Raw genomic sequence first — 20,137 nt, forward strand, 5'->3', positions numbered from 1 at the left:
CACGTACTTTTCATATTGGTATATTGTTATTCACAAGCGCTTCGCTTGGGAGGATGGTAGTTTAGGCGAAGCGAGACGGGATGCCGAGGTGAGCGACGAACTCCGTGTAGCCTCCGATGTATTTGCCATCCAGAAAGATCTGTGGCACAGTTTTGACGGCCTGGCCAACGATCTGCTGTAGCGACTGGATGGATACCTCACTGGGCACGCTCACCTCGTCGAATTGCCACTCCCGCTCGCGCATGACGTCCTTAGCCGCGAGACAGAACTTGCATGTGGACTTCGTGAACACGGTGATGCCCTTCGCACGCTTCGTGAGCGCCAGCAGCTCCTGGTCGCGCTCCGAGAGCGCCAACGGGTCGTCGAACTTCAAGTCTTCGAGCTTCATGTCGTGCATGTCCAAGTGCAGGCCGCACTCCTGCTGCTTGCCATTGAATCGTCCTGCACGGTCGTTTCCCTTGTCCGCGTCCGTCACAGGACGACTGGAGTGGGCGTCGCCCACGCTCTCGTAGCCCTGCGCCTTGAGCGGGTGATACTCGAGCTGACTCGCCGCCATGTACTGCTCGACCTCTGTCTTGCTCCAGTTGAGGATGGGGCATATTTTGAGGCGGCCTTCGTACACGTTGACGTGCTTCATGTGCTGGCGGTGTGCCGTTTGATCCGCGCGCACGCCCACGAGCAGCGCGGCGACGTCCAGCTCCTCGAGCGCGCGCTGCATGGGCTCCACCTTGCGCATGAAGCCATACTGGCGGTGCGCCTCGGGTGTGTCTAGCTCGTACAATTTGCCGTAGAGCGCCTCCATGCGCGCCGGCGAGATCGGCGACTGGTACACTCGCACGTCCAGGTCCAGCTGCTTGACCAGGTGGGCCACGAACTGGTACGTCTCCTTTGGCAGGTATCCAGTGTCCACCCACACCACGGGGATATTCTTGCTCACGCTGCGTGCGAGGTGCAGCATAACGGCCGATTGGATGCCGAAGCTCGAGCTCAGCACTGTGCGCGCGCCAAACGTGTCGAACGTCCACTGCACGATCTCCTGCGCACTCTTTCCCTCCAGCTGCGCGTTTAGCGCCTCGGCGTATACCTCTAGCGACGCGTAGCGGGTCTCATCGAACACGGCAGCGGCGGTCATGTTGCTTTTTCGGCGGCAAATCGCGGAATGACACATGCCACTGGCGAAATGATGCCGCAAACGAAAGGGCGTGTGCCAGTTGGATCCACAGCGCTATTTGATTGGCTAATGAAGGTAGCCAATTATAGTTCAGAAGAGTGACCTTGTCATTTTAACTGGATTGGATGAAAATTCGGATTCGACCGACACCCATTGGACAAACATATTACTGAAACAGTGACCTGTTATAATACTATTTTCTTGACGTGCAGCACCGGGATGGACGCCGACTCCACCGCCGGCGGCGACGTCTTCCAGCTCTACCAGCAAGGACTGACGCCCGACCACGTGCTGCAACTGTGCTACTTGCGTCGACGTTCCCCGCGTCTCCTGCGCCCCGAGCGAACGCGCATCGAGGACGAGTTCGTACTGCCACGGCCAGAGCTCAAGATCGCGAGTCTGCTGCCAGCGATCGACATCCCATTGCAGCAGCTCTTGGCCGCACCACGGGTAGAGAATGCCAGCGGTTGTGTAGCTGCAGGCTTGCTAACAGGTACTACACTGGCACACGCAAAGGAGAGCGTGAGGAAGCACTTCCTTGAGCCGCGACAAGCTGCTGTTGAAGATGTATGTCAATGGTCCGCATTAGCCAAGTGTGATTGGCTCCAGATCCACCGCAGCCTGCAGCGACCAAAGAAGCAGCAAGGACAAGACGATGGCACGACGGGGATCGATGCGGCCGCCCCGCTGCCGGACATTGCCGACGTCTGCTGGCTGCTGGAGCAGTGTCCGAGCGACGCGTTTGCGAGCTTCGTGTGGGATCATCTGCTGATCTCGCTCTTGCAGCAGTGCAGTGACCACAATACAAGTCACAAGTCAACACACCAGCATTTGCTCTCGCTGCTAACCACCCAACACTCGTTTTTCTCGCTCAGCCCCAAGGACTTCCGCGCCAAGGTGCGATCGCGAAACCTGCGTCAGGTAGACGACACCTTCGGGGCCCAAGCAGAGCTCGCGCTCATAGCATTTTATCGAAAGCAACGCAACGACGCAAAATGATGAAAGTGCAACAACTGAGACAGGTTTCCCTGACCATCACTCCGTATTCAAACCAAGTTGAAGCTTCCGCATCCACCTTCGCCGTTTCATTCCGCAATTTGCTGCGTCGGACTCAAGTCGACAGGAAGAAGAAGAAAATCAATTCATGGAGCGTTTCGGTGGTGGCTTGAGGAAAGGTGCGGGCGGTCTCGGCACTGCTGCAGCTGCAGGGAAGCCTTCTGCGTCGCCAGCTAAGGGAAAGTTCAAGCTGCGCGTCTCTAAAGACCCGCCGCCGCTGCTGACAAGTGCGCACAACGCAAAAGCATCAATATTATGTGCGGTATTTACCTGATGACGTCTAATGTTGCTGTGCTCTGCGTAGAGAAAGAATTGCGTGGGGAGACAAAGCCAAAAGCCACGTTCCTTAAGGCACCAGCTTCCGGTGCTCCCACAGAAAAGCAGAGTAAGCAACGTGCAAATAGCTACCCGTGTCGGCTTCCACATTAACTTGATGTTTCTGTGTACAGGTAGCACCAAGTCTGGTATTTTTGCAACTAGCAGCAACTTCCGACCGCCAACAACGGAAGACACGTCAAAGATGCGCACAGGGTTCAGCTTTATGAAATTTCAGCCCAAGTCTGATGAGCCCAAGAAAAGTGGTGGGAATACGTCGGGGAAGGCAGCACCACAAGCGTTTGGTGGCTCGAAACTTTTGCTGAACAAATTTTCCGTCAATGTTTTGAAGACGAACGGCAATCCAGCAACGCAAGCCGGGACAAAGCCGAACAAAGGACCCTTGCATAAGCCTCCAGCAAAAGGAGGTTTGCCTCCATTTGCTTTCCGTGCAGAGACAAAGTCCTCCGTTGCAAAAAAGCGGAAGGCTGTGGACTTGTCGCTCCAGGAAGGCAGAAAAAATTATTTCCCCAGCAAAAGTGGACGCACAGATAGCAGTGGCAGCTTCTCGTTCAAGAACTTCGCCCTGAACAAAGAGAACGGTGCGGGAAAGCAGCCCAGAAAGGGTGAAATGTGTAGCGAAGGCGCTCCACGGAACGGCCTTCAAGGTAGCTTCCCTCTTGCCGAGAAAAAAACTAGCATGGTGGCGAAAGCAAACGACGGGGCTGTGCCAAAGAAGCGAGGCTTCTTGCTCACCTCGGCAGAATCGGGACCTGCGCCGAAACGGAGCAAGCAATTGACGCAAATTCGTACGTACCTCACGATGAAGTTGCTTTGAGCAGGAAGTATCAACATGACTCTTTCTCACGACAGCGGCGCTGCAGCCTCGTACAATTACCAGCAACGTGGCGAGTGACGCGATTCATTCGGGGTAAGCGCGTGACGCTAGCAAAGCACTTACTCTTGATATCTCACAAATGGTGGTTTTCTTTGGGCAGAGATTCTCCACGAGAGGTTGCTCTTGGTGACGAAAACGCAGGGTTACCTCCTCTCTCACCGTCAGGATGCAGTGCAGCTCAAGCATCTCCGGTCCGTGGACCGACGTGTGCGCAGCCTACCGTTGTGGTTCTTCGCTCTCCTGATTACCAAGAGGAATGGTACGAATTTGCTGCAGGGGGTAAGCTTATCGCGTTTTAACGTTTGCTCTTGTACGTTTCCAAGCAGCCTCAGTGGTATTGAGGAAGAACTTGCAATGAAGCTGTTGTGCACCCTGGTGAGTGTACTATCCTAAGTCGCGCCTACCATTCGTGCAGCTCACCTTGTTGATTCTAGGACGACGACAAAGATGACGAGTTCCTCACCAGGGTAGCCGCCATCGAGGAATTTACTGATCGTGTGGGGCTTGAGCAAAAGCAAATCCGCAGCCGTCTCCTTGATGCTCATGGTGAGGTACACTCAAAAGTTTTCTCAACGCGCGATTGCAGATCTAAATGTTAGCGTGCACCTCTGTAGCTGATGTCAGCGAAGTTTTACTTGATGCGCTCACGGGCCTTATGGCAGAAGAGGGAGGCATCGGAATCGACAAACTCGACTTTGATATGAACATTGATGTCGACGTTGGCGATACTTTTCTACAAGACGATGTGATCCAGGTCCTCGACTAAGAGAAAGTCGTCAGCCAAAGGCGTTCAGCAAAGAATGCATTCATTTTAGTTCACAACCTCCGTATTAGCACCAGCGTCTCAAAGCCCAGAAGTGCACCACTGCAAGGAGAAGGAACACGTAAAACTGTTAGCCAGCAGCTCAACTCGTGAAAAGACAACCACTAACCGTACCTTCTTGAACTCTTCGAAGCTGAGCTTGTTGTCACCGTTCAAGTCCGCCTCCTTAAAGCACTGCTCTGCCGTCGCGCGAGCAAGTTCATCAGGAGACACGCCCATCTTGGTCTTCGTGCTGTCAGTCGTCTCATACATCACTTTGAAGATCGACGTCATGTAGTTGATCATCTCTTCTTGCGTGATGTATCCGTCGCCATTGATATCGTAGAGCTGGAACGCTGCACGCACCTTGTCATCCATGCTCGACCCGGACAACACTGAGAGGCCACTAGCAAGCTCGCCGAAGTCGACTGTGTTGCTGTTGTCCGTGTCAAACACACGAAAGAGACGACGAATCATCGTATCGGCCTCTTGTCGCTCTTCCGGTAAGTCGTGTCCTCCTGCCAGTCGAATGATCTGATCGAAGCACTTTTTGAATGCTGCAAAGGTCAGCTCGCCCGATGGTGCAGCCTCAGCAAATATCTCCAGCACGTCATTGACCTCATATGTGTCCAGCTTTAACAGTTGCCGGACGTGCTCCATATTGGAGCTGTTCATATTCAGGGCTGACGCCGAGTTCGGCGAGAGCAGTGCGTCGCCGTTGGATCCAGTCACGCCGTAGATCTTGTCAGACGGAAAGCTCACAGGAGGGGTGCTCATAACGCTACTATTAAGGGCTTTCCCAGCACCCCACATTGTTTTTCTTGGTGATTCGGGGGCTGGCGAGCTGCTGTGGTGGCTCCTGCTGCCTTTGTTGTTTTCAGGTGGAAGTGAGCCTTCACTGCGATTCTCAGTTGTGTTTCCATTCACTCCTTGTCGCCCATCTTTTTGCTGAGCAAGTATGCTGCTCACGCCTGCAGCAGGCGCCTCAAACCCCGAGGACTTGGAGTACCAAGTTACAAACTCGTCAAAGCTTAGCTTTCCGTCCGTGTTAAGATCAGCCTCCAAGAAGCACTGCTCAGCTGTAATTGTAGCCAGCTCATCTGGCTGCACGCCCAGCTTCTCATCTGTGCCTGGGCTGGTTTCGTACAGTACCTTGAAGACACTCGCCAGGTAGCGTACCATCTCGTCCAGCGAAATGAACCCATCTTGGTTAAGATCGTAAAGCGAAAACGCAGCTCGCACTTTTTCTTCTCGAGAACCTCCGCAAAGCACTGATAAACCGCTACTCAGCTCGCAGAAATCAACGGCACCGTTGTGGTCTTCGTCAAAAATCACGAATAGTCTGTTCAGGATAAGTCGTAATCGCGTCAGGTTGACTTCATCGTTCTTGTACTGCTCATCCACAAGCTGCTCGAAACATTCTTCAAACGCTTCGCGTGAAAGCGTTCCATCCTCTGAGCATCGGTTTGCAAAGATTTCAAACACTTCGTCGGCCGTATACTTTTCCAGATTTGTCATCTGCTTGACAACATCCAGGCTCACCCAGTCCGGAACCCCCTCTGGTTGTTTTTGTTCCTGCTGCTGCTGCTCGTGTTCACCGAGCACTGCTGGGATAGGAAGGTCCCCCACCCTTTTAGGTTGCATATACCACTGGCTAAACTCGGCAAAGGAAAGTTTGCCGTCCCTGTCATGGTCCGCTTCAACAAAAGCCTGCTCTGCCGTGATTTCACCCAGCTCTTCAGGTGTCACGCCCATTTGGGCCTCACTGTCCGGATTCACTTCAAAGAGAACCTTGAAGACTGATGTCAGGTAGAGGCGCATCTCGCCTAGCGAAATGTATCCGTCATGGTTCACGTCGTACAAGTTGAATGCGGCACGAACTTTATCCGTCTGACTTCCGCCACATAGCACTGATAACCCACTTGCCAGTTCGTTGAAGTCCACTAGTCCATTGTTGTCCCTGTCGAACAGATCAAAGATGCGATCCACTAGCAACTGTAGTCGATCGTCCGTCTGCTTTGTTGTGGACTCGACCTTGAAGTGCCCGAATGCCTGTCGAAATGTTTCCTTGTCCATAGCCCCATCTGCTGAAGTGAACTTGGCAAACGTATTCAGCACCTGCTGGGCCGAAAACGATCCGAGGTTGGTCAGACGTCGCACCTCACGCAGCGACAGCCATTCCGGGATATTATTTTGAATAAGTCGCTCCATGTTAGCGGCGCTAGACTGAGTGTACCACTTGCGGAACTCAGAAAAACTCAAGCGCCCATCGTGATCCAAATCGGCTTCGGCAAATGCCTGTTGAGCAGTGCGCACACCCAACTCCTCTGGACTCTCTCGATTCATTTGTTGGAGCGCTGCTGGTGAGGCCTCTTTCAACACTCTGAACACAGACGTGAGATACCGCGTCATCTCCTCCATTGAGATGAAGCCGTCGGCATTGTAGTCATACAGAGCAAATGCTGCGCGAATTTTTTCCTCCGACGATCCACCGCAGAACACTGATAGACCACTTGACATCTCACTGAAGTCGACCATGCCGTTCTTGTCCACGTCGAAAAGCTCGAAAAGACGGTTTAGAATGGGGTTGATCCGCTGGTACTCCTCCGACTTGATGCCCTCGTTCGTCGCAATGAATTTTCGGAAACAATCGTCAAATGCTTCTCGCGATACGTATCCTTGTTCGTCAGCACATTCTGCAAGCGTTTCAAACACCTCCATGGGTGAAAACGCCTGCAGGTTTGTCAGTCGACGGGCCTCCGCTATGCTGAACAATTGCTCCCCATTTTTCGCGACTTCACCGATTCCACCTGGCTGCTGATACCAATGCTGAAATTCTTTCAGCGTGAGCTGTCCATCGTGATCTTGGTCAGCTTCAGCAAATGCCTGTTGCGCTGTGACTTCTCCTAGCTCTTCAGGGGTCACGCCAAGCGCCTGAGTATCTGGTGACACTTGGAAGAGGACGCGGAAGACGGACGTGAGGTAGCGAGTCATCTCGTCTAACGAAATGAAACCATCACCATTAAAGTCAAATAAGGAGAAAGCCGCCTCCACCTTCTGGTCTTTCGTGCCACCGCACAGCACGGACAGCCCGCTAGCAAGCTCTCCAAAGTCTACAGCCCCACTATTGTCTCTGTCAAAGAGGTCAAACAGGCCATCAACAACTTCTTGCAGCTTCGTTTGCGTTTCAGGGCTCGATACCCTGGACTCCTTAGAATTCTGGCCAGCGAAAACCTTGCGGAAGCTTTCGTTGAAAGCGTCTCGTGATAACAACCCGTCTTCGTCCGCTTCACCAGCAAAAATCTCGAATACTTCTTCCGGCTCATACTGAGCAAGATTTGTTAGTTGCTTGATTTCGTTGAGTGGCATCCAGTGCAGCGAAGAGTCTACGATGGCGTTCTTCGCGACGGCGCTGCTAATCCCTGCCTGAGCTGGGGAGTTGTACCATGTCAAGAACTCGTCGTAGCTTAGCTTTCCATCGTGATTGGAGTCCGCCTCCAAAAAGGCTTGCTCCGCGGTGACTACACCCAGTTCCTCGGCCGATACGCCAGTTTCCTGTCGCATTTCAGGCTGCACCTCATACAATACCTTAAAGATAGACGTGAGGTAGCGTTTCATTTCGTCCAGCGAAATGAATCCGTCAGCATTGAAGTCATACAAGCGAAACGCAGCCTTAACCTTGGCGTCTCGAGCACCCTTGCAGAGCACAGACAGTCCGCTAGCCAGTTCACTGAAATCAATTTGGCCATCGCCATCGCGGTCGAAAACATCGTATAAGCGATCTGCAACCATTTTGGCACGCAGCTTTTCGATTTGAGTGCGTGGGTGAGCCATCTCAATGATTTCGAAAAAGCATTTGTCAAATGATTCTCGGTTAAGCATCCCATCTTCATCTGCATGCTCTGCAAACCGTTCGAAAACCTCCACCACGTCGAGGTTTCCCAGGTTTGTCAACTGCCGCACTTCATTCAGATCCAGAGGGGCCACGATATCGTTGAAAGACGCTTGTTCCGGCCTCGAATACCATTTCTGAAACTCGTCAAAGGTAAGATTACCATCATGGTTCACATCGGCCACTTCAAAAATCTCGTTCGCTGTCACCGAAGCTAGAGTCTCGGCCGGAATACCAAGTTGCTGCTGGCGCGTAGGGTCGAGAGCGTACAGCAGCTTGAACACCGATCCAAGATAGTGCGTCATCTCATCCTCTGATATTATGCCGTCTCCATTCGTGTCATACACTTTGAATGCAGCCAGGACTTTCTCATCACGAGTCGAAGCACCGCACAGTATTGATAAACCACTCATCAGTTCATTGAAGTCAACAATGCCCTTTTGGTCGGTATCAAAAGCCGTGAACAATCGGTCGATCACTTCGTGTACGCGAGTGCTCTCCTCCACCGACAGAGAAGGCGTAGCCTTGGTGCAGATGTGCTTATAAAAGCATTCGTCAAATATACGTCGCGAGATTCGGTTGCCACCCCCCGTTGCTGACGCAAAGAGCTCGGACACCTCATCCAGAGACACCCCTTCCAGGCCGGACAGCTTCTTCGCAACTTCAATCGAAATTACACCTGGGGTGTTAGCTTCGCTCGAATCGGAAGACGGGGAAGCGGCAGGGGCGCTAGGAAGGGAGTTTCTCCTACCGTTTGCAGTCTGCGGGCGTTGGTTGTGCGGGTTTTGCTGCTCAAACCAAACTCTGAACTCATCGAAACTCAGCTGTCCGTCGCGGTTGTGGTCGAAAGCTCGAAAGCATTCTCGCGTGGTGATTTTAGCAAGCTGCTCCGGCATCATCCCCGTCTTCGCTGGGAGCTCCGGAGACGCCTTAAACATCACCTTGAAGACAGATGTCAAATATGATGACATTTCCTCTGGCGAAATATAGCCATCGTGGTTGACATCATACAGAGTGAACATCGATTTGGCCTTATCGGATCGGCTTCCACCACAGAGAATCGAAAGTCCAGCGCCAAGCTCCTGGACGTCGACGACTCCATTCTTGTCAGCATCGAACAGCTCAAAGAGTTCTTTCAGAAGCTGTTGAGTCTTCACCTGCGTCTCGCGACTGGTTCGCCCGTCTTTTGCCAGCAGTTTGTTAAAGCAACGGAAAAAGACTGGCTGGGTTACGTTGCCGTCCCGGTCAGCTGACGCTTGGAAAAACTCAAAAATGTCGTTTACGTCGTAAGCGCCGAGGTTAGTCAACTCCTTCATTTCGTTCAGAACTCCCTTTGAAGACAATGGAGAAACTCGTGGCGATGAAGGCACACCAGTTGCGTGAGAGGCTGTTCCCGCAGACTGCTCCTGCTGTTGATTTTGTGCGGGAAACTGAGGAAGGTTTTGAGAACTATACCATTTCGTAAACTCTTCGAAGCTTAAGCGACCGTCATGATTCGCATCAGCTACAGTGAATGCATCTGCTGTCGTAATTCGAGCGAGTTCTTCTGGTGAAATTCGGTGCAGTTGCTGCACCGTAGCAGGGGAAGTCATGAAAACAATCCGGTATACTGAAGCCAGATATGTCTCCATTTCATCGCGCGAGATAAATCCATCTTGATTGATATCAAACAAAGTGAATGCAGATTTGACCTTCTCTTGCTGCGACCCGCTGCACAGCACCGATATACCACTGGATAATTCACAGAAGTCAACGAACCCATCATGATCGGTGTCAAACCCACTAAACACGGACTCCATAATCTTCTGCAACTGAGATTTCTCCTCGGCACTCAGTTTGTGCTTGGTAGTGAGTGCACGCTCCTGCACAAGCTCGTCCACGATAGAGAAAAATGCGCCACGTGAAAGAACACCATCTTCGTTTACTTTTGCTGCAATTATCTCGAAAACATCACTTGGAGCGCGGTCGCGCAGGCCTGTAAGGGAGGCCACAAAATTAATTGTCCCCAGGCCTTGGGCAGCACCCACGCTAGGCTGCCGTTGGGATGCAGGTGGTGGCCCCGCTGCGGATTGCTGATACTCATTCCCGTAAATCCAATACCACGAGCGAAACTCTCCCAGCGACAGTTTCCCGTCCTGATTCACATCTGATTCCGCAAACGCTTGCTTTGTTGTGTAGTGAGCTAGGGCTTTAGAGTCAATTCCAATGGATTGCCTCGAAGCTGGCGTCGTCTCATACATGACATTAAAGACAGACGTCAGATACGCCTCCATCTCCTGCTGGGTAATGAATCCGTCCCCGTCGGTGTCAAATAGCGAAAAGGCGGCAACTACTTTATCCTCATTTGAACCGCCACACAGCACTGAAAGCCCGGTGCTAAGCTCCACAAAGTCTACAGAGTCACTCTCGTCTTCGTCAAACGCGTCAAAGAGCCGATCCAAAAATTTGGTAATTTCTCGGGTAGGCTCACGGTTAAGCCTTTCTAGAACGGCATAGAAGCATCGCTTGAACTCGGCGCGAGTGAGTAGTTCTTTCTTTCCTCCGTTGTTAGTCGCTGACGCGCTGAAAATAGCGAAAAGATCGGACGCGCTCAACGCGGACAGACCTGTCACCTCGCGTAAAGTTGCCAAGTCTAAACGTTCTGTTGCCTGCATTCCATTCACACGAATCTTACTCGCCTCACTTTTGCCACGCGTGGCAGCAACGAATTGTGTAGGCCCAGGCTTCGAGTACCATTCCCTGAATGCCTCGTAGGACAATTTTCCTTCACGGTTCAGCGTCGACTCCGCAAAGCACTGGCTAGCCGTGACAACGCCCAACTCGGCTGGATCGACTCTTGATAAGAAACAAAAAGTAATGAAGACAACAAATACAGTCAACACCAAGACCAACAATCTATCGACCACCTCCATACAACGTACTTGTTCTGCTGGAACAGCTCCGGCGACGTCTCTCCGATCACCAAGAAAACGGCCGTCAAGTACTTTGTCATCTCTTCCTTGGAGATGAAGGCGTCTCCGTCCATATCGTAGAGATCGAACGTCAGCTGAATCTTCTCATCCCGTTCGCCGCACGCGAACACCGATACGCCCCCTAAGAAATCCGCCACGTCCACAATCTCCTTGCGCGCGTCAAACACATTGAACAGCCTGGTGAACATTTTTCTCGCCTGCGGGTCGTAGCGTCCCGACTGCGACAAAATCTTCTCCAGACAGCGCTCGAACGTGATCCGGTCCAACGCGCCCGTGGGACAGGCCTGCGTGAACACGTTCACGAGCTGCGGTAGCTCAAAGTCTGTGAGGTCCATCTCCAGCTCTTCTTCGCCGGCTGGAGGCTGCTCCTTCTGCTCCTCCTCGTCGGAGGCCGTCGTGACGGCCTCATATTCGCGTCGGTCGCGCGCTCTGCGCTTCCTGCGGGGCCGCAGCTTGCCGCATTTTGTGGCGTCCTCCCCGTCTAACACTAGGTGGTACGCGGCGCCCTCGAAAATCTCAGGCGAGCGGCACAGCAGTGATAGCGGGAAGAAGACGCGGCTCGAGGCGTGGCGCACCGCCACCAGCGTCTTCTCCTGGCCGCTTAGCGCCGGGAAGCCCGCGCCCACGCACTGCAGCAGCTCCGGCAGCGCCAGGCCCGCGCACAGCAGCAGCTCGCGCGCCTCATCGCCCAGCAGGAGCGTGACGGCGCTCACTCGCGCCGTCTTGTGCGTCATGTCGAATGACTCTTGCTAGCGATTCCGCGCTCACTTCACTTACGTCTTGGCTTTTCGCAAGGAAGGGGAGATCCATGTGCGCAGCGTACTGGGGTGGTGCGACTAAGTGCGGAGGCATTAATTGACAAAGCCCAGTATATTTGAAGCTGCATTATTTTCATATAATAGTTATCCTGTTTTAGACGAATTAGGCAACAAACTTTGAAAAATGAGGTGAGGTATGGTGGCGCACGGCGTGACTGTGTACTAGTACTACTAGTACTACTACTGCAAGCTATACCATATCCGATGCAGAACAAAGGGAACCGCGGGTTCAACCAAGGTCGCCTGCGGACTCATAATTTTTAGAACGAGTTGCGGCGTTCTAATATATAAAAAAGTCAATCAAATGTTGGACGTTGTTGCGCACACGACAAGGCTTGCTCGCGCCACAAGGCTCTATTGCATCGTACAGGCAACGTTTGCTACAGTACACGCACGTACGGGTGTCCAGCCGACAGTTCGGGATCCGACAACTTTTTTACGCGATTTCTCGTAAGATTCGAGCGCCATCAGCGTTACTTTAGCGCGTTCCTCGCTGCTCGCCAGTTCTACTTTGAGCACTCGCAGCGTGGAGACGCGACCAAATGATCTTCGCAGTGCGGGGTTCGCACCAGAATCTCCAGCGCGTTACAATCGTCCGATTCAACTCGCTGTGTCTCAGGGCCAAGGCAATGCCGGTACATCTTACTATAGTCGCGGCGTCGTCGACGAAGTCCCGCACTGCGACACCACCTGGCCAAAAGCTCAGCACGCCCACACCAGTCGTCAAATCCATGCATCACTCGCTGCGCCGATCATTCCCGAACTTCGCGCGTACCGCAGAGGAGCATTCATCGCCAGCAACCTGCAAAAGAACAAGATGGGCGTCGCTTTCCAGACCATCGGCATGATCGGGTCCTTCGTGATCGCCAGCTCCCTCGTGCCGCAGATGCACAAGGTGTACAAGACCAAGAGCGCCAAGGACATCAGTCTCCGCTTCCAGCTGCTCTACTGCTTCGGCATCGGTCTCATCTTGATTTACGGCTTCGGCGAGGACCTGTGGCCAATCTACATCCCTGCTTCCGTCGAGGAACTTGCAGGGCTTGTAATGCTGGGCATGAAGTTGTACTACGACCGCTACGGGGTGAAGCCCGGTGCCTCTGGCGCAAACGACGAGAGCCACGCACTGGAGCTGGGATCGTCGCCCCTCACGCGGCGGAGCGAGACCAAGTTCACCGGCGTGGTGCATACACCATGAGCGCTGATCGTCCACCGCCCCAAAGCGCAACAAACGATTATTTATTGGTAACCCAAAGAATAGAGGCGTTCGTTTTGAGAATCGTAGACTAGTACAGAGAACGAAGCAATGGGGCCCGCTTTCAACATCCTCGGACTCGTGGACTCGTTCATGATCTCTGCGTCGCTGGTTCCCCAGATCATCAAGGTCTACCAGACCAAGCGCGCGAAGGACCTCAGTCGACCCTTCCAATTGCTGTATGTGGCGGGCCTGGTTCTCATGGTAGTGTACGGCCTCGGCGAGTCGCTGTGGTCCATCTGGATCCCCGTCGTCATTGAGCTCGCCGGTGGGCTGACACTGCAGGTGATGAAGTTCATCTACGACAGGCGCGAAGCTAAGCAGGCTGTCGACCAAAACCACCATGACGGAGATTTCAACTTGGACGCCGACGCATTGGAAGGGAGCAACGCGGCCCCGTTCAGGCTATTCCTCACGCCAAAGTAAGGAGCACCGGTGTGTCCATGTATGGAGCTGCTAAATAAACGGACTCATTTCGCGTCAAAGCCTGTGAGAAGTCATATCCGTGCACAAAAGTGCCTTGGAGGTTTCGGGCTTCTGTTGCACACAGCACAGGAGCACGTCACTTCCGAACCTGCTCGCTCCGACTCAAGCCAAGCCCACCAACTTCTCCCTCCACCGATTCATAACGACGCCATGGGCGAAGCGTACCAGATTCTGGGATTCATGGGCTCCTTGCTGCTGGCAGCCTCGCTGGTGCCGCAGATGATGAAACTGTACCGGTCCAAGAGCGCCAAGGACATCAGCCTCTCGTACCAGATCGCGTACGTGCTGGGGCTCTCCATGATCGTCGCCTACGGGTTTGGCCGGTGGCTCTGGCCCGTGTACATCCCGGCCACCATCGAGCTGTGCGCCGCCATCGTGGTCTTCAGCATGAAGCTCTACTACGACTGGCAGGACCGGAAACAGAACGTCAGCAAAGCCACTGGCGCCAGCCCTGAGGTTGAGGTGGACATCGCATCCGCCGTCTCCCGCGGTCAGTGCGGCGAGGCCGCAAGGACGATTCAGTAGCACGTAGACAGTTATACCACGACCAATACAGACTCCTTCGCATTTGCACGCTCGTTTCACTTGGCGCCAGGTTGAGGGTAGACATCGGCCAACGACCACTCAACATCGATGACTTGCACTTCAGATTTTTAACGGCCGGTGCATTCCCATCCGACCTGCTTATGCTCGTAGGATGCCATTATCCGAGTTGCCACCCAAGACCACCATCGCACGCACCACCTTCGCCGCATCATGACCAACATGGAGACGTTCTTCGACACGCTGGGGCTTGTGGGCTCCTTCCTCGTCTCGGCGGCGCTCGTGCCGCAGATCGTCAAGGTGTACCGCTCCAAGAGCGCAAAGGACATCAGCAAGGCCTTCCAGTCCGTCTTCGTTGTGGGCATCACATTAATCACTGTGTATGGCATGGGCGAGGGGCTCTGGCCCATCTGGATCCCGTCCACGCTCGAACTACTTGGCGGCATCATCCTGCTCGTAATGAAGCACTACTTCGACTGGTGCGATGCCAAGCGCCTCAAGCAGGAGACGCTCGAAGTCGTCGAGGTGGAGGAGGCCATGTCCAGCTCTGCTTCCGCCGCGTTCCTCAAGAGCAGCACACCACGCCCCCATGATCAATAGAGCTCTATTGTTTTCCTGCTCTGTTGCCTTGCGCATTTGCACGCTACCACTGGTCAAAATGGTGGTATTGGACCTTCCCCATTCGTCAATAATAAATTATGCCTTTTAGACCAATCGACGACCATCTTGTGGTAAGGCGGCTGCCAGCCAGGAACGCCTCAGGTATCCGTTGTCCAACCGCCTTCGCCGTTGCCGCGCCCTGCGACCCGCCTCCATCCCCACGACCATGCCGCCCAAGAAGAAAGCAGGAGGCCCATCCAAGAAGAACGTGGAGAAGCAGAAGGACAAGACCCTGGAGGACAAGACCTTCGGCCTCAAGAACAAGAAGAAGAGCAAGAATGTGCAAAGGTACATCCAGGAGGTCACCAAACAGGTCAAGGGCGGCACTACGCGCGCCGACCGCATGAAGGAGATGGAGGCCAAGAGGAAGAAGGACGCCAAGACCGAGCAGGAAAACCTCAAGAGTCTCTTCGCAGCCTCCATTACGCAGCCCAAGGTGCGACACGAGCGGCTAATAAGGCCTGTTGTTACGAGCTAGAGGAGAACTGACGCTGTTATGGTGACGTTGTTACTTGTGTACGTGCAGGTCCCTCCAGGAACGGATCCCAAGTCTCTGCTCTGCGCTTTCTTCAAGGCCGGCGTGTGCTCGAAGGTGAGCGAGATGCAATTGCAGCTCTGCAAAAATGAATTCGAGCGCCTTACACTGTGTTTCGTGTGATGTAGGGCAACCGCTGCAAGTTCTCGCACGACTTGATGGTGGGCAAAAAGGCTGCGAAGATCGACTTGTACACGGACGCCCGTGCCGAGAAAGAAGCAGGTACGACCGCGGACTGTGCCCAGCGTTGTCTATGCGAGCTTCTCGTGCCAGGGCTAGAATTGACGGTTGTTTGCGTTTGTGTGCTCTACCGTAGACCAAATCGACACATGGGACCTGGAGAAGCTGGAGAAGGTGGTCAACGAGAAACACCACGAGAAGAACGCAAAGCAGACGGAAATTGTGTGCAAACACTTCTTGGACGCAATCGAGAAGTCGTTGTATGGCTGGTTCTGGGTGTGTCCAAACGGTGGCACGTCTTGCAAGTACGTCCTGCCTAGTTGCATTTACGCTATCCCCCCTGTATTTGCTGACTGAATTTTGTTGCTATTATTCCGGTAGATACCGCCATGCCCTTCCTTCTGGCTACGTGTTCAAGTCTAAGAAGGATCGCGAGCTTGAACGTGGCAACAAGGTGGCGGAGATCTCCATCGAGGAAATTATTGAGCAGCAGCGTGCTAAGCTAGGCCCCAGCGGCGGCACTCCTGTCACAGAGGAGACGCTCGCGAAATGGAAGGCTGACAAACGGGCCCGCAAGCAGGCCGCTGAGGCGAAGCGGCTGAAGGAGGAAGCCAAGAAGACTGGCGGTCGCGGCATCAGTACGTTTTTGTCCTTTTGTGCGTCCCCAATCGTGTAGCTAATTTTTGTTGTGTGTCTGTGCAGTGAGTGGTCGTGCCCTGTTCACATACGATCCAACCTTGTTCCGCGATGACGCGGATGCTGATGACGAGCGATACTCTGTTCACAGCGACGACGAGGAAGAGGAGGAAAAGCCTTCCCCTGCTGTTGACGCGGCAGCAGCAGTGATGGACAAGAGTCTGTATCTGCAAGACGTGGACGATCTCGATTCGCTGAAGAAGTGAGTGTTGACTCCAACTTCCTTGGATGATAACACGGGGGGGAACTCGTGCGGCATTCCTGTCCAAAGCGCTCGCTTTCACGAATTGTGAGCTCGCTAGCTCGGATTTTCTAGCGTCGTGTCGAGGACACCCTGCGAAGCACACGACTGTGTGCGTCTGCAACTTTTTGTCCTATAAAGCGGGTTTAGAAGACGCCTAGAGAGTCATCCCTGAAAGCAAGTAGAGTGACGGGAAGTATACGTCTGGTTTCCGAGGACTTTACCAGTTCTCTCGTGTGGCGCTGTCTCCTTACTACTTAGTTCATCATATCGTCTTCGTTGTCGTCACCCTCATCCTCGGGTCCCCCGTGTCGTGCGTCTTGACTCATGTTGCCAAACGTGAGGATGGTGGAGCTCGCGTTTTGCAGACGCCCAACGATGTGCCTTGCCCGCTACGAAGCAGCACCGAAGTGTTAGCTCACAACTACAACGAGATGCTACCCAAGCCGACAACGCACCTCCTCCTGCATGCGGTGCAACTCATCCATTCCCTCTTGGATCTTTGCTGCGTCGTTCTCCAGTTGACTGTCCTCATGACACAGTCAGACAACTATCCAGGCTCTTGCAGCAGCAGCGCGTGAGGACGCACCGGTGGGTCGTCAGCAGATGCTTGAGCGTCTTCGTGAGCTGTAGTCCATTTGCCTTCACTCAGTATCCTCCCAGCACGGACACATCACCGTCAGGCTTCAAACCTGCTTGGCCATCTCCTTCAAGTCGACTGCGGGTGCGTCCGCCTGCACCTCCGTCGCCGTCGGCTCTTCCTGTGCCTCCTCCATTTGTTGGGACGGCTCCTCCTCCGCATCTTCTTCCTGGCTCTCCATCAACCGCGCTTTCCCTCTCGTCATGGGCATATCCGCAGTTGTTTCCCTTGCCGCTACAATCTCCAAGTGAAGGCGTCCAAGTTGCCTTTGTTGTCCACCTAGTGTGGAATGCACTTCAACCAGGTCATGTGATGTCGCACGAAGGTATTCATCAAAATACATTCACTCGCACTCCGCAATGCCGCCGCTCGCGACGGCCGTGCTGCTGGCGCTCATCTGCGTGCTCAGCTTCACCATCCGCCTCTTCCCGGTGGTTCTGTGGGGAAGCGTATGTGTCCACGTCTCTCTCCTATACCGCTCCTCTCTCTAACCGCCTCTTACTGCCCCAGGTTATCCATGAGTTCGACCCGCAGTTCAACTTCCGCGTCACCAAGTTCCTGTCCCAACACGGCGTCTACGAACTCCTGGACTGGTTCGACGACCGCGCCTGGTACCCCCTGGGTCGCATCGTGGGTACCACAGTATACCCTGGGCTCATGGCGGGCGCCGCGGGGTTGCAGTGGGTGCTGACGCTGCTATTGCGTTTGCCGATCTCCACCCGCGACGCCTGCGTGTTCCTGGCACCGGCATTCGCGGCGCTCGCGTGCGTGGCGCAGTTTCTGTTGACGCAGGAGGTGACAGGTAATCGCGCGACGGCGTTGCTGTCGGCCATGCTGCTGAGCGTCTCGCCCGCGTACATCTCGCGGTCCACGGCGGGGTCTTTCGACAACGAAGGCATCGCGATATTCCTGCTGATTTTTACCTTTTATCTGTGGGTGAAGGCGGTGAGGACGGGTGCGATGCTGTGGGCAGCGTTGGCGGCGGTAGCGTACTTCGCCATGGCCATGTCGTGGGGAGGATACGTGTTTATTATCAACATTATTCCGATCCATGTGCTGGCGCTGCTGCTGTCGGGGCATTATTCGGCGAAGGTGTATGTGGCCTACTCGACGTTCTACCCACTGGCAACGTTGGGTGCGATGCAGGTGCCGTTTATCGGCTTCAATGCGATTCTGAAGGGCGAAAGCGCTGGATCGCACGGCGTCTTTGGACTTTTGCAAGGTTGGTCAGACAGCGCATCGGATGCCTGTGTGAGTTTTTATCGTGTCTGGAGGCTGATTTTGGTATGTTATTTATGTTGGTTTTGCAGTGTTTGCGTTTATGAAATGGCTGTCTACTCAGCTGCCTAAGGACCACTTTGCGCATCTTCTTCGAGCGTGCTTGAGTGCTGGTGCAGCGATTGCGGGCGGCGGTTTGCTGTTTGCATTTTTACTGGGGAAACTCCAATGGAGTGGCCGAAGTTTGACGCTGCTAGACCCAACGTACGCGTCCAAGTACATCCCAATCATCGCATCAGTTGGAGAACACCAGCCAACTGTGTGGTCTGCCTTTTACTTCTCACTTGGACCCGCGATGCTGTTCATTCCCTTGGGAGTTTTCTACTCCTTCCAGAAGCTGGACGCTGCTTTCCTGTTCATGATCGTCTACAGCACATTCGCGTTCTACTTTTCGGGTATTATGGTGCGGTTGCTGCTGACTCTGGCACCTGCAGCCTCGTACCTTTCGGCAGTGGGAGCATCAGGCTTGATGCACAAAATCGTGGAATTTACGCGAGGCGATCCAGTCGAGGCCAGAACACACTCTGAAGCAGAAGACGAAGAGAAAGAAGACCCGATGAAATCGCATACTGGGGACATTTTCTCAGCTCTTGGTGCCAAACTACGTTTTCAACCTGATGGCAAGCCCGACGATAAAAGGCTTAGAGGCCCCTGGGGCCTTCAGCTGCTTGTCTTCGCTTGCGGGGTACGTGAGCTCTGCTTTGTTTGCTGAAATTATGCTCGATAATATCTGCAACTCACGTGTTACATTAACAGGTACTACTGGTTATCCATGCTCGGCATTCATCCAACATCGCCAAGAAAGTGTATTCGTCGACCTCGCTCGTATTCGAAAAAATGAACTTGACGACGAAGCAAAAGGATTTGCACGACGACTACCGAGAAGCGTTTGCATGGATTCGCGAGAACACCGTTGAAGATGCTAAGATCCTGAGCTGGTGGGACTACGGATATCAAATTACTACGCTGGCTAATCGCACGGTGCTCGTCGACAACAACACGTGGAACAACACGCACATTGCAACCGTCGGGCGCGTGCTCACCTCACGTGAAGATGATGCGTTGCCAATACTGCGCAGTCTTGATGTGGATTACGTGTTTCTTCTTTTCGGAGGGAAAGTTGGCATGCCTGGAGACGACCTCGACAAGCTGCCGTGGATAGTCAAGATCTCGGAGGGCGTGTTTCCTGACGACGTGATGGAGTCCGAGTTCCAGGTGAACGGGCGTTACGTTTTCCACGAAAACGCGACGCTTGCAATGACAGAGAGCGTTCTTTACAAACTCAGTTACTTCGAATTCAACCAAGTGGAGAGTGCACCGACACAAGAGGGCGAAGCTCCCGTCTTCGGCTGGGATATGAACCGCCGCATTAGAATTCCAGAGCGCGAGATCGACCTCCATCATTTTGAGCACGTGTTCACCTCAGACGCGTGGATGGTTCGGATCTATCGGGTCAAATCGCGTTGATCTGTGTGGCAGTGACTAGCAAAACCTTCAACATGCTGCGAATTTAGACATTGATGCTGTTCGTTGAAGTAAACGACCCAGCACAAGCGCTCACCACGCAAACGATCTCGTCACAGAACACCATGAAAGCAACAGCAACTGTGCGAGCTACTTGTAAGCGGTTAAAAATTAAACAAAGGAACAAGCTGTAAACAGGGGTACCGAGAAGCGCAGTGGGCGAACGCACGACTGCATA

At 53.6% G+C, this 20,137-nt stretch overlaps 11 protein-coding genes across 11 annotated transcripts; 8 read left to right on the forward strand and 3 right to left on the reverse strand.

Annotated features, from left to right (window-relative positions):
- Window positions 1-61: 61 nt before the first annotated feature.
- Window positions 62-1,132, reverse strand: KRP23_13290 (Phosphoadenosine 5'-phosphosulfate reductase; the record flags this gene model as incomplete). Its single annotated transcript, XM_067883982.1, has 1 exon — window positions 62-1,132. One exon carries the CDS (start codon window positions 1,130-1,132, stop codon window positions 62-64), a length of 1,071 nt encoding a protein of 356 aa, XP_067738609.1.
- A 258-nt stretch (window positions 1,133-1,390) lies between these two features.
- On the forward strand, window positions 1,391-2,170 carry KRP23_13291 (uncharacterized protein; the record flags this gene model as incomplete). The annotated part of the gene is made up of 1 exon (XM_067883983.1): window positions 1,391-2,170. The coding sequence occupies one exon, from the start codon at window positions 1,391-1,393 to the stop codon at window positions 2,168-2,170; it is 780 nt and encodes a 259-aa protein (XP_067738610.1).
- Window positions 2,171-2,315: 145 nt separating this feature from the next.
- Window positions 2,316-4,206, forward strand: KRP23_13292 (uncharacterized protein; the record flags this gene model as incomplete). Its single annotated transcript, XM_067883984.1, has 8 exons — window positions 2,316-2,454; window positions 2,532-2,612; window positions 2,677-3,351; window positions 3,416-3,473; window positions 3,541-3,699; window positions 3,767-3,815; window positions 3,875-3,986; window positions 4,055-4,206. The coding sequence occupies 8 exons, from the start codon at window positions 2,316-2,318 to the stop codon at window positions 4,204-4,206; spliced, it is 1,425 nt and encodes a 474-aa protein (XP_067738611.1).
- Window positions 4,207-4,284: 78 nt separating this feature from the next.
- On the reverse strand, window positions 4,285-11,840 carry KRP23_13293 (Recoverin family protein; the record flags this gene model as incomplete). The annotated part of the gene is made up of 3 exons (XM_067883985.1): window positions 4,285-4,305; window positions 4,378-10,969; window positions 11,056-11,840. The coding sequence occupies 3 exons, from the start codon at window positions 11,838-11,840 to the stop codon at window positions 4,285-4,287; spliced, it is 7,398 nt and encodes a 2,465-aa protein (XP_067738612.1).
- A 901-nt stretch (window positions 11,841-12,741) lies between these two features.
- On the forward strand, window positions 12,742-13,119 carry KRP23_13294 (uncharacterized protein; the record flags this gene model as incomplete). Its single annotated transcript, XM_067883986.1, has 1 exon — window positions 12,742-13,119. The coding sequence occupies one exon, from the start codon at window positions 12,742-12,744 to the stop codon at window positions 13,117-13,119; it is 378 nt and encodes a 125-aa protein (XP_067738613.1).
- Window positions 13,120-13,227: 108 nt separating this feature from the next.
- KRP23_13295 (Sugar transporter SemiSWEET) lies at window positions 13,228-13,602 on the forward strand (the record flags this gene model as incomplete). The annotated part of the gene is made up of 1 exon (XM_067883987.1): window positions 13,228-13,602. One exon carries the CDS (start codon window positions 13,228-13,230, stop codon window positions 13,600-13,602), a length of 375 nt encoding a protein of 124 aa, XP_067738614.1.
- Window positions 13,603-13,812: 210 nt separating this feature from the next.
- On the forward strand, window positions 13,813-14,187 carry KRP23_13296 (uncharacterized protein; the record flags this gene model as incomplete). Its single annotated transcript, XM_067883989.1, has 1 exon — window positions 13,813-14,187. The coding sequence occupies one exon, from the start codon at window positions 13,813-13,815 to the stop codon at window positions 14,185-14,187; it is 375 nt and encodes a 124-aa protein (XP_067738615.1).
- Window positions 14,188-14,418: 231 nt separating this feature from the next.
- On the forward strand, window positions 14,419-14,805 carry KRP23_13297 (uncharacterized protein; the record flags this gene model as incomplete). Its single annotated transcript, XM_067883990.1, has 1 exon — window positions 14,419-14,805. One exon carries the CDS (start codon window positions 14,419-14,421, stop codon window positions 14,803-14,805), a length of 387 nt encoding a protein of 128 aa, XP_067738616.1.
- A 226-nt stretch (window positions 14,806-15,031) lies between these two features.
- KRP23_13298 (Zinc finger CCCH domain-containing protein 11) lies at window positions 15,032-16,482 on the forward strand (the record flags this gene model as incomplete). Its single annotated transcript, XM_067883991.1, has 6 exons — window positions 15,032-15,301; window positions 15,392-15,457; window positions 15,529-15,622; window positions 15,717-15,885; window positions 15,962-16,218; window positions 16,283-16,482. 6 exons carry the CDS (start codon window positions 15,032-15,034, stop codon window positions 16,480-16,482), a joined length of 1,056 nt encoding a protein of 351 aa, XP_067738617.1.
- A 292-nt stretch (window positions 16,483-16,774) lies between these two features.
- Window positions 16,775-17,368, reverse strand: KRP23_13299 (uncharacterized protein; the record flags this gene model as incomplete). The annotated part of the gene is made up of 4 exons (XM_067883992.1): window positions 16,775-16,909; window positions 16,976-17,042; window positions 17,107-17,144; window positions 17,210-17,368. 4 exons carry the CDS (start codon window positions 17,366-17,368, stop codon window positions 16,775-16,777), a joined length of 399 nt encoding a protein of 132 aa, XP_067738618.1.
- Window positions 17,369-17,516: 148 nt separating this feature from the next.
- Window positions 17,517-19,902, forward strand: KRP23_13300 (Dolichyl-diphosphooligosaccharide--protein glycosyltransferase subunit STT3; the record flags this gene model as incomplete). Its single annotated transcript, XM_067883993.1, has 4 exons — window positions 17,517-17,606; window positions 17,668-18,379; window positions 18,468-19,120; window positions 19,192-19,902. The coding sequence occupies 4 exons, from the start codon at window positions 17,517-17,519 to the stop codon at window positions 19,900-19,902; spliced, it is 2,166 nt and encodes a 721-aa protein (XP_067738619.1).
- Between the last annotated feature and the right edge of the window lie 235 nt (window positions 19,903-20,137).

The sequence above is a fragment of the Phytophthora ramorum genome (genome assembly GCF_020800215.1).
Source record: "Phytophthora ramorum isolate Pr-102 chromosome Unknown Phyram_PR-102_s0017, whole genome shotgun sequence".
NCBI lineage: Eukaryota > Oomycota > Peronosporomycetes > Peronosporales > Peronosporaceae > Phytophthora > Phytophthora ramorum.